Source organism: Phlebotomus papatasi, chromosome 2 (genome assembly GCF_024763615.1).
Source record: "Phlebotomus papatasi isolate M1 chromosome 2, Ppap_2.1, whole genome shotgun sequence".
NCBI classification, from domain to species: Eukaryota; Metazoa; Arthropoda; class Insecta; order Diptera; family Psychodidae; genus Phlebotomus; species Phlebotomus papatasi.
Genome location: NC_077223.1, coordinates 64,629,572 through 64,646,957, shown reverse-complemented (window position 1 = coordinate 64,646,957; position 17,386 = coordinate 64,629,572). Strand labels below are relative to the sequence as shown.

At 35.4% G+C, this 17,386-nt stretch overlaps 1 protein-coding gene across 4 annotated transcripts in view; it reads left to right on the top strand.

Annotated features, from left to right (window-relative positions):
* The window catches only part of LOC129803870 (PDZ and LIM domain protein Zasp), a 70,685-nt gene that overhangs the window by 41,719 nt on the left and 11,580 nt on the right, over positions 1–17,386 (top strand). Inside the window, exons 5-11 of one of the 4 annotated variants that reach the window (XM_055850691.1) lie at positions 131–225; positions 354–525; positions 5,757–5,951; positions 10,277–10,394; positions 10,671–11,096; positions 13,405–13,621; positions 15,374–17,050. In XM_055850691.1, the coding sequence (XP_055706666.1) occupies positions 131–225; positions 354–525; positions 5,757–5,951; positions 10,277–10,394; positions 10,671–11,096; positions 13,405–13,621; positions 15,374–17,050 (2,900 nt within the window). Of the gene's footprint in view, positions 1–130; positions 226–350; positions 526–5,229; positions 5,411–5,756; positions 5,952–10,276; positions 10,395–10,670; positions 11,097–13,404; positions 13,622–15,373; positions 17,051–17,386 lie in introns of all 4 variants that reach the window. The other 3 variants (XM_055850690.1, XM_055850692.1, XM_055850693.1) reach the window with 3 other exon arrangements.

The following is a 17,386-nucleotide window of genomic DNA, read 5'->3' as shown; positions in this document are numbered from 1 at the left end:
TTATTAATTTGAGATAATTGTGTTTAACGTCCACTTAGTTTGGTAACAAAATAGCTATAATTTGCGCAAATGAACATAAATCACAATTAATTTCTTTTTATAAATTCTTTTGAAAAACAAAAATAATTAGGGTGAACTTCAAGAAAAACGAGAGGATCTACAATTCAGCCAATTCGGAGGTTTACAAAATGCTGCAGGAAGCGGAAAATGATCCGAATGAACCAGGTGAGAGGGAATCAATTTTGGGGATGGTTAATTTCACGCTAGGGTTGGGATGAGACAGTGAGGGACAAATCAATTAATCAATTGAACACTTGAACATATTCCAAACAATGTGGACATGTTTGCAGAAGATTCCTCCACACCATTCAGTCCCACACCATATCAGTCATCCAATCAGCAGCCCTCGCCAGTTGGTGGTGTCACCAAGCATGTGACGGCTCCTGTGGCCCAGGCTAAACCACCCAATACGGGAGGTTTGCCAGCCGGTCAGAATATTTGTGCTGAATGCGAGCGCCTCATTGTGTAAGTTTATTTCACAAACATACTTCCGAAATTCAATTTCACGTTTAAGTGGAATTTGTTCAACAATCGAAAATCGAAATGTGTGAATGTGAAGTGTGACTGTGGTGCTAATATCTCATTGTGACCTTTCCCCACCCCATCCATGGGAAGTTACTAATAACGACACCTGTAGCCCCTGTTATTCCTCAACAAGGTGATTCCAAAGGAAGACAATAGGAAGCAACAGGATTAGAAACAGAGCAGGGGAAGACTTTCAGACTTCGCACACACTCTGGCTTCGCATATTTCATATTTTTCCCATACAATTTTTATGAATCTGACCTATATCTATGTCAATATAATTTAATAGCTAATCTTAAGTCAGATATTTTCTGAAAAAAAAAAATAGGTCTGAATCTGTGCGAAGGTGCGAAGACTAAAAATTTCCCCCTATATTGCCAAGAACGTTATAGTTTGAATTTAAATAAATGTCACACTTTCATACATGTCAGATTTAAATACCAAAAAATATCCCTACACTGAGAAAAAAGGGGTGCGATTAACTTTTTTCCTCGTAACTTTTAACACTTTTTAGGTGTAAAAATATATCAATATTTTTTAATGTTAATTTTACACCTTTTTAAGTGTAAAATAAATATGAAAAAGGGTAACTTTAACCCATAATACACCTAAAAAGCATAATATTGACACAGATTTCGGATCAATAATGCAGGGTTAAATTAAGTTTATTTTACCCTGCAGTATTGATCCGAAATCGGTGTAAATACTATACTTTTAAGGTGTATTATGGGTTAAAGTTACCCTTTTCATGTTACCCTTAAAATGTTTTCATTTTACCCTTAAAAGGGTGTAAAATTAACATTAAAAAATGTTGATATATTTTTACACCTAAAAAGTGTTAAAAATATGAGGAAAAAATGTTAATCGCACCCTAATTTTTTCTTAGTGTAGGAAAATAGTTTGCAGAAAAGGAAGTTAAAACAAGGATTTAGGTACCTGTTCCTACCTCTAAGACTTCCCAGCAATAAAAGTTACAAATTTAGAGAAAGTAGACGAAATTTTAAAGTACATTTACCTTCAATAGCGTGAACTCATAAACATTTCAACATCTAATTAAGAAAAGTTATATAGCAGAGTTAAACATAAAGGGAGATGTAATTAGCAATTACAACAAATTTGCAGAGTTACAGAAACAGTAGTAACATAAGCACTAAATACGTTTCCACTTGTATTGTCTTGAGACGAAATAGAGGATGATTTTTTAATCTACTATACTACGCGAAATAATTAATTAAGAAGCGATAGGTTTTCAATCTTGCATATCTCGTATCAAACTAGGGGAAAGTACTCTCCCTTCGAACGTTCATGCCTTCGAATAATGTGATTTAATTTTATTTTTTCCTAAGAGACACACAATTGTTACTTAATTATCAATAATTGATAATAGGGTAACTAATATTTAACAGAACGGTGTAAGTTTCCTAGGAAAAGTTAAAGTAAATCCTTATTATACGAAGGCATGAACGTTCGAAGGAAGAGTATTTTTCTCTATATATTAAAATTTTTATAACGATTAGTTTTAAATATTACGCTTAAATACGTTAAAAAATTATTTTTTACCTGACTGGAGGTATATCAGTTAGGGATATCAACTTTGAGTCTTTGGTGACCCCCCAAAAAGTCAACATTCTTAATATTTGGAGATTAAAAATATTGTTAGCACTAGCTTCATCCCAAATAGTTAACCCATGCACCCGTCGCCCCGTTAGTATCTGAGTAGACATCATAAATGTCTCTCGGAGCGGTGACGATTTCTCCTAAGAGCGTTCTTAGTGGTAGCCTGGGAGTTACCCCTTTGGGAGGGGTATTATAGAGAGGACTAGTATTGAAAGTCAGTTCATGTTGGATCATCATAGAGAATTAATCGTTGGGAGGAACATTGAGGGTTCTGGGGAAACTGGTGACCAAAGCGCTCATCCATGAGATTGCCTTAAGGGCTAAAAGATAATAAGAAACACGTCAATTTTGAGAAACCATATTTTATGCTATAGCTGCTACAGCTTTGCGGAATTATCGAACTTACAAGACAGACAAGACTGAGAGAGAGTTGCCTTTGAGTAAATTTCTTAGGTGTTACCGAAATTCAGATTTGAGCTGAAATTATAGATCATTAGAAAATTATATAATATCTAAAAATAAAAATTGGTCATCAGGTTTGTGCTTGTAAATCGTGTGACTTTTTGAGGAGGAGGTAAATGGTGAGATAAAGGGGAAAACTGTTTCCAGATAAATTTAACCGAAGAGTAAAAGTCGATATCACGGTATCTATTACCGTTTGACCTCTAGCCCGGTAATAGATCTTCGATAAAATAAAAAACTATATTCGTTAAAATAAAATTAATTACAGATCCTTTACGAATTCGTTAAAACCGCTACAGCTGGATTGGAAATTTAAAAACTTTCCACATAATCCAAATTTAACCAAATTTCATAATATGTATCTGAACTACCTTTAAAACTTATCCTAAAATAAAAGAAATAGTTGGAATCGTTTAGAAGTATACAAAAAAACATGAGTTTGTAGAGGTAAAAGGGGCTGGGGGAGAGGAAAAAACATATCTAGGGATTTTTTATGGGGATCATCCAAGACTAGAAGTTGATATTTCATACGATATGTTTTCTAGATCGGTAATAAGTTGAGAACAATTGTTTTTTTATACGAACACTGTGAGTTCGAGAACTAAAATCTTATGGTATAGTATAGTTGAAAGGAATATTTATACATCCAAAGGTTTTGATTTTAAATCATATCTTTAAGTTGAATTTGTAATATACCAAAATCAAAATTTAGCAATTAATCTAGCGCAAAATTGGTCTTATCGTATCAACCGTATCACCACTTGTTATATTTGTCTTGCAAAACCAAAGCAGATAAGAAATTTATTATGCAAACCATATAAATAATGATATATGAGTCGTGCTGAGCAAAAAAAGCCTATCGTATGTTAATTTTCCTACCACAGATAGGGGCCTATAACGACTAACAGATGATCATACTTTGATCAACATTACATTGAAACTGATGTAAATTCATTTCAATATATTTGAATTGAATTGAAATACAGATCGAAATATAACTCAAAATCGAAACTGCTCTCCCTATGGAGTTTGAATAGTAATACAGTTAATAACTAAATGGGTATAAAAATGGTTTTTATACAAAATGAATCATCAAGCTTTTACTTCGGATTCAATGCAAAGTTGATCAAAATATGATCATCTGCTAATCATTATAGGTCTCTATCCGTAGTAGGGAAATTTACAAAAGTTTTGTTCGGAAATTTGAAAATTTGAAGTTTTGAGTTTTTTTTATGTCACACTGTCCAGCAGTTACCACGCCTAGAGCCCAAACGGTAGACTTGAGATTTTCGAAGGACCCTATAAGTCGACCCTGGGACCATAAACGTTCTCATTTTTCCCGCAACCTCCCCCACCAAACTATCTTCTTTAAGATTGCTCGAAAACGCGTCATGCTATTTTTTTTTTCATTTTTAGATATGTTTCATAGATTTCCCAGGCTGACATTTCCTCGTATACGAAAATACCGTTGAATCATTCCTAATAACGGTTTTTCAAGGGCAAAAGTTAAAAAGGATCTAGAGAAAATATTTCTCATACAAATGGTATTATATTTGGGCTCGTTGGAAAGGTCTTGGAATTTTTGAGAAGTCTAAATTTGTTTGAATCGGTTCTGAACCGGTAATGAACCAGTAATTATTTTTAATTCGATACTCAATTATATTACTCTTGAAGTGTATTTTGGGTAATGTTTTGAGTGATTTATAAATCGGTTCCAATTAGTTATGAACCGGTAATGAATCGGTAATGAACCGATAAGTAATTTTTGCCCGAAAATTAATTCTGTCTTAAAATTATTTTGGGGGATCTTTTGAGCGATTCATGAATCGGCTCAAAGCGGTTGAGAACCAGTAAACGGTAAATTATGCGAAAGTACTTTTGAGATACAGCATTATATAAGTCACGAGTTCAAGCATTTCGGAAAGCCTGGGATACCTTGTCACCCCTTTTGTCTATAATTTACCAAAATATCTATGAAGCTCTGTTGTATCCGTTTCTCCTCCAAAAATTAAAGTTGCGAAAACTGCTCATTTTGGCTTTTAAATTTGGCATCTCTCCTGTAACAGATATCATTATTTTGACATTTATGTCAAATTGTGAAAAGCATGTGAATTTAACTAGAAGAATTCTTAATGAAATTTTGTGACTCGTGCTTTTACAACCATCTGAATAAAAAATTTAAGCAAATGCCGTTTTAGAAAATGTCAGGCAGCGATACTGAAATGAGTAATTTATGAGTTTCTGCAATTTCTTTCTCAAAAAAGTTGACCTAAATTTCTATTCAAAGAGAACCACCTTGTATCCTGTGAAATCCTACCAAAAATTACAACACTTTCCTCAAATTTATGTTACACGTAGACACTGTTTGGAATTTCCAGTTTGGTGCAGACACAGAAAGGGTTTGAAATTTAATGGGACTCATAGTAAGTGCATCCAGTATGAAATCAATAAATTCTTTTGTGCATTTTCTCTCTCTTGCAAAATGAAAAAAAACTTACTTTAAACGTCATGAAATACTAATGATGGCTGGAAAACATTTTTCCGGGGGAAATATGGGGAAAAAAGCTGGTGAATCCAAGTACTATTGGACAGCAAGTCATGCAATTGGTGGGCAGGCAACATGCACTTCGCCCTATCTTTCACCAGGAGCATCTCATCGACCTAGCCATCCCATAAATCTGCAGAATATTGCTCAGCAGGAGCAGACCACCAGCTCATATTCGGCCTCAGCGTCATCCTATCAAGAGTAAGAGAGTCAAAGTTGAGCTCAAGCCTCATATTTCACGACAAAAGAGGAGAAAGACGTACCAGTTCATTCTGCATCTCAATTTTGTGATACATTCAGGAATTTGGATGAATTTTAAAGTATACACCCAGGAAAAAAAACAAAGGATTTTTTGCTCCCTAACCACCCTTTATAAATTCTATCCTTTGCTGTGAATGAATTCTGTGGATACCTTCGTGAATTGACAATGTTGTTTCTATTTCCAAAAAGTTCTGGAATGATTGTGAATAATTGATGGATTTTATTTTCTGTATTCTTTTGCATCCCTGTTCAATGACTTACCAAAATTGTTTTGTGCTGTTTATAGAGGCGTTTTTGTCAGGATCAAGGAAAAAAATTTGCACGTTGACTGCTTCAAGTGTGCTACATGTGGTACACCGTTGAAAAATCAGGGCTATTTCAACATTAACAATAAACTCTATTGTGATATTCATGCGAAATTGGCTGCCATCAATAATCCACCACCTGGCACAGAAGGATACTTGCCTGTGCCAATTAAGCCGTAAGTATCACATTTCATTATCATATTATATCCTTACATTTTGCCATTTTGCAACAATATTCTGGAGGGAATTTTATAATTGCGCGATGACGACGTATAAAGTTTAGTAGAGAAGTCCCGCGAGATATTTTACTTAAAATAGAAAAATATATTCTACAGATATTTAATTTTAATAATGCAGATTAATCTATATTTTACAAAATTGTGTGACAATTTGAACTAAGACAGAAATTATCGTTTATTTAAAATTTATGGTATACCCCTTTATTTTTGCTTAAGAAATTGAGACCATTTTTCAAATAATTTACTTCTTGCAGCGCATGTTATTCAACTCACGGAATTTTTATATTTCTTTCCAAAATATACCTTTAAAAAAAATTATTTATTTATTTTTGATAAACCAGACTATTTTGGTTATTTTGTAACATTATTATAGTTTAAAATTTTATTTAATTTATAATGTATAAGGGAGAAGTATCTCCATGACGAAAATTTGAACCCTTTCACCAAATTATAGCAGAAACTCCGAAGATCCAGAAGAGATTTAAGCCACGCCTCTATTTGAGACTTACGTGAAGGTATTTTTTTTTCGATTTGAAGCGTAATGCGAAGAACATTTTACAAAGTAATTTTCATATTATGAGACTTGACAATTTTAAAATTGCTTTTTTCTTTCGATATTAAAAAATATATTTGTGGGGAAGTTACTACACATTTATCTCTATGATAAATAAGTCACACCTCTTAAAATATATTTACTAACAAACAAAGTGCATCAAATTCTCAAAAGTAGGAAGTAAAGTAGAAAAATATTGCAAGTACGATATGACTGGCTTTGATTAATTTTCTGTATTCTCATTCAGCTTAAAAACTTCAATTGTCCTTTACACTAGATCATCAAAAGGGGCGTGGCTTAAATAATTCTCTTGAAAAGCTTACCCGAGTACTCAGAGTTACGAGATTCTTTAAGGGATAGCAATAGAATGCCAAAATTTTCATACTAGAATTTGCTCAGTTAGAAAAATATTTCCAAATTGTCAAATATTTTTATTGTAATAAATTACTTGTCAATTATCTGGAATATAAATTTAGTCAATTCTGAAAAAATAGTTTTGGCAAATTAAGAAAATTTAAAAAGTTTGTCAAAATGATGCTCTTGGATACAAAATACAGAATTTTTTTGAAATTGTAGAACTACATTCTCCTTTTGACAAAATTTTAACAAGATATAGGGTAAGTGTGCCAAATTTCGGCATAGTTGCATACAAGCATCAAAGTCTCAAGATTGAAATGTAATATTTTTAATGCAAATTGATTTTTTTTATCATTTTTTTATAACGAGTGTTGCTTGGAACCTTGTATACAGTTTATCGTCTTTATTTTCTCTTAAATCATTCTAAATATATTTTAAAATGAATTAAAATGTAGACATAGCTTTGGTGCCCTATTTCGGCCACCTTCATTCTCATAGTTCCTTACCTTTCGGGAATTCTTCCAACGTCTTTTTCACGTCATCTCGTTTTTCGAAGCTACATTTTTTGTTATTCTTTTGCATTGTATAATCTCTACAGTATGTAAAAACTGAAAATTTATGGAAATTCGAGGAAGAAATAAGGTGGCCGGAATTGCAATCTGGCTGGAATTTGACACACTTACCCAATTTGACCACTTAACAAAAATATTTTGTTATTATTTACTCGAACACGATAATTCGAGCAGTAAAAGGGAAGGAGTCAGCGAGTAAACCGTGAGTGACAGATCGGCTTATTGGCTGATCGGCGCCGATTAGTCTTTTTGTTTGACTGATCGCCAGGGATAGTGAACTGTAAATACTAGATGCCAGACCTGTTTACACCCCTGATAAAATTTATAGAAACCTCTCTCTCTTGTATACCTCTTTCTAAAAATCTCTCTCTCTCTTGTGCTAAATAAGCACTGATTTAGGTAAAGAAATACCGCAACCGAGACAGAAATCATTAATTTTTTTTTCTATTTAATTGTGTAGAAAATTTAATAGTCTATATCAAATTGTCTGCAGATATTCTATAATTTACGACACTTGATACTAGTTGCCAAATTAATGGATTAACTCTAGTAGAAGAGTGCATAATTTTTCCATTGCAAGCATCACAAAATGATGAGAATTCAGCCAGAATCTCTCTCTCCAGATAAATTAATGCTGAGCTTTATCACAAAAACTGCACACTGAAGCTCCATTAAAATGTGATATCGTAGTTTTCTCACATATAAATTTCATTGCACTTGTCTAGGGAGGCACTTTTACAGCTTATACCGCAATAAAGTACCCCAATTCGGTATCCCGGGACATACTCAAGATGGAAATTTTACGGGAATCTCTCTTCTAGAGTTCATGAGAAATAAAATACCTCACAGTGAATTCTTTATCACTTCCATCATTTCACATTTCATGCCGACTTGCCATTCTTCCTGTGTATTTTCAGAGGAGTGTCTTTTTTACTTTTTTTTATCTTTTTACATTTGTTTATTTGTTGACCTTGTTGTTTGTTATCCTGAGAATTTCAATAGCAAAACATTTTACTGAAGATCCCTTAATATCGTTTCATTCTGTTGTTAAGAATTTTCATAGCGCAATCACAGGGCAAGTAAGTGCTGACAAATGAGGTTATGTTATGTAATAAAATGAGCTTATGTAATAAATTCAGAAATGGTGTTAAAAAAAATGCGGAAAATTGAATAAAATTGCGGAGAGAAAATGAAAATCATAGCCACGAAGTGTAATAAGAAATTTTGAAGAAAGCTCTACAATATTTCAATTTTTTTGAAGAATATAATCCTGTTAATTACAAATAATTACAGGATAACATACTGTAAATAGAGATGGCAAAGCGTATTAGCTTTGCGGAATGCTCGAACTCGCGAGATAAAGCTCCCCGTGAATTAGTTTTTCGTATGATCTTTTGGTGCTTACTGATCTAAGAGTTCAAATCATATATAACAAAAGCATTTCTAAATCAAGTATTGGTAAAAAATGAATATTTTAGAATGTTCTGGCATGAGCTAAAAGCGTACGGATAAAAAATGTAAACACGAAAAAGATAAGTCATTCTCGGTTATTTAACCGATTCATTACTGATTTCAAGACAAGTCAAACTTTGACCTTCGAAAATTCAAGATAGCGATTTTTATAGGTGATATGTATTTGACTTGTTTATCCAGAACTCAGTTCAAAAGATTAGCAAAAATGTAAAATATTTTAAAAATTCAGGACCTTGTCCTTTCAATGTGTAAAAAATATTTTTACTTGCACGAACTTTTTACTATTTCTAATTTAAAAAGAAAATGTAGGGTAAGGTGATAAAGGTTGGACATAGTGTTTCAAGTTGGACAATTCGCCGGTACAAGTTGGACATGGCTTTTTTTCTTGATAAATACAGTACAAAATTTGTTTTAAAGTACATGGAACGAAATTATAAAACTAAAGCAGAGGTGTGCAAAAACCGTTGAAACCGAATAAACGTCAAAATAAGTTTGTTCTGGTAGCGTTTTTACCATTGACGTACATGTTTTATTTGACGTTTATTCGGTTTCAACGGTTCTTGCACTCCTCTGAACTAAAGTATAAAAAATATACAAATAAAAATGAAGTACTAAATTTATCAAGGAAAAAGTCCTGTCCAAATTGTACCATTGTTCAACTTGTACCACTTTACCCTAGTTCTTCTGTTTTATGAATCTTAATATATTTATCGTATTTATCCAATGAGATCTATGACTGTAATAAATAATTCAATATTCATGATAGGTATAAATAATTGTAAATAAATTAAATGTATGGTATATATTTTTTTTTGAAAACACTTTCTCTTAATTGCCGCTGAAATTAATCTTTCAAAGTCCCTCTGCAACTTCCGTGATGTTCAGGAAACTATTTAATATTGAAACGAGATTAGAGAATTGGCAAGTGCCAATATTAGCATTATTGGCTACCTTGTGACTCGATAGTTTGTATTCAAACACTGTTCATTGGGTGCTCCAGCTAATTACCTGCCCCGTGATTGCATTTTCATGTTAAAGTCAGTGCACAAGTTAATTAATGTAAATGTTACAGAGACATTTGTCAAAGGAAGTGTTGGTACTTTCTACATTGACTTTTCTTTGGTGCTTTTGCTATTTTGGATAAAATCTCTTTCTCTCTCTCTCTCTCTTTTGTCGGGTTCAAAAACTCTTTGGTAGTTGACATACAAAGGGATGCTTATAACAAAGATATATTTTAAATGTTCTAATTAAAAGGTATAAAGTGTTTCAGAAGTATTATCTGAAATAGGTAAATGTTTATCTTGCAGGAATACAAAATTGAGTGCAAGTACCATTTCTGCAGCTCTAACTACGCACCATGGACCTGGTGCTGGAGCAACGAATGGAGCTCCACAGCTGGGATCTCCCCTTTCGACGACTAACAATGTAAGTGCTCGTTGGGACTAATTTGGCATCAATTAACTCCTGATTTGCACATGCTATTCAACATTGAATTGCTATTTTGTGCTTTTAGCTGTGTTTATTCTCTCTTTTTGTCTAACACCTGTACCCCAATCTCTAAACTTGCTAGTCTCCATATTTCCAGAACCCATGTTAGTTTTTAGGTTTGCAATTCACCATCTGAAAACCCCCTCTTTTTGCCCTAAAATGTGTTAAACTTTCGCCTGGTGACTAAATGTGCGTTGCTTCCAAAATTTGCAGACTAATTTAACTTGTGCGACAAATTTTGCATCAAATAGCTGTATGTTGCCCCAAGCATTGAGTTCATGTGACTCGACACCGAAGAAATTGTCGCCAATGGCGTCAGTTGGGGTGTCCCCGATTCATTCAAGGCAAAACAGTGATACTCTCGGGAGCGCCAAGAGTGACAGTGAAATCAATCACAAGAATGTGTACAACATTCTCAAGAGTTGCCAATCTGACGACATGGACACTCCTGTGAGAAGAACCTACCTTGAGACGGATTTTGGTGATAATTTCAGTGGACACGATTCTCCGGATGAGGGACTAAAAATGTCCAATGGACTTAATGGAACATCCAATGGAGACTTCATGTACAAGACCCTCAGTGGAAGTATCATACGGAGTGTTCATGCTCCAGGGAAAGGCAAGAGTATCAACTACAAAGTAAGTCGACCGCTGCATTTGACGCTCTTGTTTCGTTGTTCAATCCTATTTCAAACTAAAAACTTTTGAATGTTGGATTTCATAAGGATGTGGAAAAGAATTTTTTGTTGTTTTAGAGTTTTTTCCAGGATTGTAAAATCAAACCTTTAAAATTCAAGAATACATTTTGCCAATTTAGAACATAGGCGAATCCGTTTTTATACAAGACGGGAGATTTCTACCGATTTTTAAAAACAAATTATATTGGATCAATTGTCTTTGAACTAGAAATTTAAAGTCGAAATTAAAAAAAAAAATAAGTCAAATGAATAAAACTTCAGCATAAAACTAATTTACTGTATGAACTACATCTACATTAAGCTTGGAATATAAATAGGATTAGCTAGTTAGCTTTCATTTCGTCACATTCAGCAAATGATCTTTTGAAAAAGACTGAATGCTCATACTCTGAATGGATTTTTTTATTTTTCTGTTTCTAAAGAAATAAAAGATTGATTGGCAATTAATTAGCATTAGTTTAACGTTTCGGATTTAAAATAGGCTAAAACCTAAAAAGTGTAGAAATCTTTTTAGTGCAGATTTCGCTTTTAGAATGTAGCATGAAAAGCTTGAAAAAAAAATGTTAGCTGATTTTTACGATTTGACTATGACGATTTTTCGGGTCATAAAATTTTATTTAAAACCTAAGATAATCTTAAAAGAAATAATTTTCTTGCGAATACCGGAAGAACTACGACTAATATTGTAATATAATATATATTCATTTTCAAAGTTTAAAAATGTTTCAAAATAAAAATTAATAAAAAAGACTACCTGACTATCTTATTATATCGAAACATATTTTGTAGATTTATCATGGATGACAAGGATATTTTATCACAGGATCATATTTTAAAAGGAGACTTTCTGAACTAATAATGGAATTTAGCAGTGACATATTTAACTCATTTTGGTACCGTTCAAAATCCCGAAAACCAAAATTCTGAAGAGAAAAAATCCCAAAAAGGCCAAAATTGGACAAAATCCAGAATTCCAAAATCCCGAACAGCCAAAATCCTGAACCTAATTCCTGGACCAAAATCCCGAAAGCTAAAGTCTCGAAAGAAAAAATCCCGAAAGCTAAAATAGCCGAATAGTCAAAATCCTGAAAGCTTAGCTAAATATAATACGTAAGATATTTATTGAAATAATTTTCCAAAACACAAAAGAAATTTCTCTCCAGAAAGCATGGGTGCAATCTTGAGAATAGCTATGACATTTTTAAGATATCGGGATTTGGCCCTTAATCGGGATTTCACCAAAACAGGGAACGCAAAACCTTGTTTTGGCTTTTGGGATTTTGGAATTTTGGTCGATTCGGGATTTTAGCATTTAGGATTTTGGCTTTTCGAGATTTTGGCCCATTCTGGATTTTGGCTATTCCGGGATTTTGCCGTTTGGAACTTTGGCTTTCAGGATTATGATCCGAATCCAGTTCATTTATATCCATTTAATCTGTACTTATTTAAGAATTTCATTTTTGTATGACTAGTCTCATAAAGAAACCGTAATAGAAGAAATCAAGGATTCTTAAAAAGCCAAAATTAAGAAAAATATCGTGTCGTGTCCCGGTGGCCAATTGACAAAACAAGGTATTTTTAGATTCGACCACTGAGGAAGGCTTGGAGTCCGAAATGAAAATTTTTGGAGGGTCCCGGTCAAAATCCCGAAAACCAAAATCCCGAAAAGATCGAAATCCCGAAAGCTAAAATCCAGAATGTTCAAAATCCTGAGAGAGATAAAATTATATGGGGGAAAATGTTTAGAATAATTTTCCAAGACATAGAAGATTTCCCTTTGCTTCCACAAAGCGAGGGTACAATCGTGGGAGTAGCTATGATACTTTTAATAATTCGGGATTTTGACTTTCGGGATTTTGGCCCATTCAGGATTTTGGCTTTCTGAATTTTGGCGTTCGGAATTTTGGCTTTCGGGATTTTGGCTTTCGGATTTTAACCAGGACCCGTTTTTCCTTAGAACCTTAACAAGGCAATTTTTAGTTGGTTTTCAAAATAAAAAAGTATGTCCACGTCCAGTGCTATCCGGACAAAAATTTTAAATGAAATACTCAGTTAAATACCTAAACTTATCATATTTGTTGTTATTTTTATAAGGATATCATAAGTAAGAACTTTTTTGCCTTTTTTGAAAATGTGTAGAAAAGGAACCAGATCACTTCAAACGAATATCTCTGAAACCGAAATTCTTTCTGCTGAAAATGAAAGTTAATGGAGATGGACATAAGAATCTAAAAGATTTTCTTTTACAGATCAATACCAATATCAGTGGTCCGAAGCCTTTTAACTTCTCTTCGGCTCCAATGTCACCACCAAGTGCTGGACCGAAGAGTCCTTCTACGTATCCACCACCAACAAGTGCTGCGGCATGGAGCCAGCCAAAGCCTCCGTCTACCTTTGAGACCCCTAAGCCGTCCACTTTCGGTTCGGCTACTCTTCCTCGAGCCAACGTTGGACCGACTGCTCCAGGTTGGTAGTACCAGATGAGCGAATGTACCCTTCGAGTGTGAATGTGGTCTTGTTGCATCTTTCACAAAATACCTATATCACTTAAATTGAATCATGTAATTTACAAAGAGGCCTCACAACGATATTTTGTCAATCTATTGTCAAATCTTTGTCAACTGGCCAACAGATTTATTTTAGATAAATTTTATGGGTTTTGCAATGCAAAAATTTGGCTTTAACGATGGCTTTTTTTTTAGGAAGAATAGGGAAAACAGATGACACTCTGCCAGATGATTTTTTTTTAAATTGCTTTTTGACAACACGTGAATGAGTAATTAAGAGGGGTGTTAATGAAAATTTCAATCTCACAGTGAATTTATAATGATCGCCCGTGGCGTCCTTTGAGGTTTTCAGTTTGCCAAAATAAATAGACAGTTTCTCACGCGACGTCTATCACAGATTTAAACCGATTGGGAATATTTCTAGATTAAAGTTCTTTTTTATTTTGTGTTTTAAAATCAAAGTGATGTTTTTGAACCTCTATAAATTGCTCAACTGGTTCTATCCGAACTCTGTTCTTGAGCTTGAAAATTGAATTGAAACACTCTAAAGAAGATTTCTATCATCTGGCCAATTAAACGTATCTGAAGCTTTCCCAAAATTCTCTTCTATATCTGCTAAATCTACAATTAATTCCCCAAACTTAATTATCAAATCAGCCTCAGCAATACCAAATTGCCTTTCAATTTATTCAGCGATTGGTCTTTTCTTCTGAATTATTGAGTGTCTCTTGTTTAAGTTCCCACCCCAAAATGAAAGAGTCTTTCAGGGTTTTAATTAGGAAAAACAGAAGCAATAGAGAAAAGGGGGTTTTAGAGATGGAAAAGGGAGTTGATGTATATGCTTCAATTCAACGATACTATTGATATGTATTCCCCTCCTAGGGCGGTTCAACACATTCAGACCTGGATTTCATTTAAACACCGGTAATTGTATGACGAATGAGAGCGCTTTTAGTGACAAATACGTGCCTTTCTATGAGCGAAAAGCCTAAAAGTGCGCTTTTTTTTTGAATGCATTTTATTCATCCACATGGTTTTATCTCTTTTGAACCTTACTGTCCAAAAGACTTTTTTTTCACTCATCACTATCTGCAAGTTCCTTTAGGCTTTTGGGTAAAAAAAAAATAGTAAAAATAAAAAAAAAACTGTAAAGTTGCACTGTAAACTATTTTTTCTTGGATTTCTAAGTATTCAAAGAATAAAATCACGGCTCAAGAGTGGATTTCGAAATTTTTTTTGTTTATTTCTTAGTTTTTGTTTTGCAAAAAGAGAGGCTATTCAGTAAAAAAAATGTATTTGATATTAAATAAATTGGCTTTCTGTCTTTACACTCGAAATTTCACTGTGATTTTTCTAATGTACAGAAGTCTGATCATTATCTTTCAAGCACCCATCATCATCCTATCCATCTTTTCATCAATTGTGTGCGTGTGTCAAGTTTTGAAGTGTAGTGTACAAATGCGTAGAATGTAGAGGATAAGAAGCTAAGGCCAAAAAAAAAATTAGGCAATAATTAATAATCTTAATGAGCTTTATTGCTGGCTTATGTACTAAAGCGCATACTTTTGGTTTTCTCTTTAATCCATACCCGCCCCTTCATAAAAAAAATGCTTCACCTCATTTATTTCTAAAAATACATAAAACACTTCATCAAAACACTTCCCCATCGTCTGTAAATGCTTCTCGTGATCCCAACAATGTCACCAATTAGGAGACATAGGGACAGAATGTGGGTATGTTGATGATGGTACCGGTGAGCACTTTATGTGGCCACCTCCAAATGCTGGAGTGGACAGTGCAACCCCTACCGCAACACCACTCTATGTTCCACCACCTGGTACCCAGCACGTTATCGTAAAGCCAATGGTCGAAAAGCAAAGTCGTTCAGCACCAGAACTTAGCTATGGCCAAACTGAAATGTCCCGATCGGCTGAGGTTGTTGAGATGGAAAGTGGATCTGAAAGCTACACATCAACTAGTGCAACAACGACATCCGAAGATACAGCTCATATGCGGATGTACCAAACCCAGACCTCAGTACCGAGCTATACAATCTATGAAAGTGCAGACTCAGATGCGAACGAAATAGACTATGCTGCTATTCAGCATCACAAGCAAAGTATCTGTTCGGCTGAGGTTACGTCCCTTTCATCTGAATCTCGTGGAGCTCAGTACCTAGCTAATACCTTGGACACAACTTGTCTTGTTGAGAGAATGCGATCCCTTACTCCGCGACCTCCATCGCCACCACCCATTAAACCTACTAAACATGTAGAGTTTGCCATACCACCTGAAGAGCAGACCACAACAGAAGTTCAACAGTCTACTCAAGAAACCACAGAGGTCCATGAAAGTCAGATCCAGGAGGTTGCTCAGGTTCAGGAAGCTACTGCTGAGGAACAATCCACTCAATTTCAGCCCATAGACATCCCAGAGTCAAAACCCCTTCCGCAGTCGAACATCCCCAATGCTGTGCCACAGGAATGGGAAAGTGCCATGGTCAAAGCTCTCAAGACAGCCCCTGAAACACCCTACCACATCGTCAGTAGTGTTCAGCAGGAGGCTGTCGAAGAACGATGCGAAAAAATTGAAGCATCCCAGAGTAGTGCAGTAACTAAGTTTCAGTCAGTTGACCTACCACCATTGGATGTGCTAGTCGAGAAACCTGCTGAGGGGACTATTATGTCGTCTTTGCTAACAACTGTCCCAAGCAAGAGTGTAAAGTTCGAGCCAAAGGTGACCATGGAGCCAGTACCCTTGCCTGAGGAGACTAAGCCCTACTTCCCCCCACCCATTGATATGAAGTTTGTAGCTGATGATACAATTCCAGGGAGGAAGTCAGGGATGCTGGAGGCACTGATCACAGCGCCGGATCGTCCATATTCTCCTTTCGGGCACGAGGTTAGCTATCAATTGGATGACCTTCCGAGGCCCACTGAGAAGATGACGCTAAAGAGTGCTCTGACAGTGGCTCCCGATCGGCCTTTTACTCCGGTTATCTTTGACTCGAACGGACTGGCACATCCAAAGCAAGAAACCATCTGCTCAACATCCCTAGAGAATGCCCAAACAGCTAGTCAACAGAGCTGGCAGGAACACAGGTCTGAACAAAGGTCTGAGCAAAGGTCTGAACAGAGGTCCGTACAGAGTATTTCCCAAGAAACTCATGCCCAGCAATCTATGTCGCAAATGAGCACAAGTCAAACTAGTGCCTTCCAATCCACCAAAAGCTCAATGCAACAATCTCAGATGTCTGCCTCGCAGTCGTGTCAGCAGGAGTGTCGAGAATCTGTATGTCAGCAGGTGTGTCAGTCTCGCCAGATATCCGAACAGTCCAAGACAGTCAATCGCATAATGGTGGACTCAGCATCTGCAGCTTTCGAACAAGGTCAGTCCTATGTTGATGATCATGAGAAACGCATCTCATTCCCACCACCAAACCCACTCGCACTGCGACAGTCGCGCTTCACGAACCTGCAAAAACCCGACAACATACCCGTGTACCAGAAAAACATAAAGCAACTGCCGTCGCAGCAGTCAACACTGCCGCCAGTATCACCCCAGCTCAGGGAAAATGTCCCGCTGGCGTTTTTTGACGCCGGTCGGGAATCCCTTCCACATGGTGTGGCTAAGCCTGTTGCCATCAATGGCCGCAGTGGCAGGGTGGAGGTGAAACATGACAAACAGGCAGACAAGCATGAACATACTGAGACATATGCCCTAG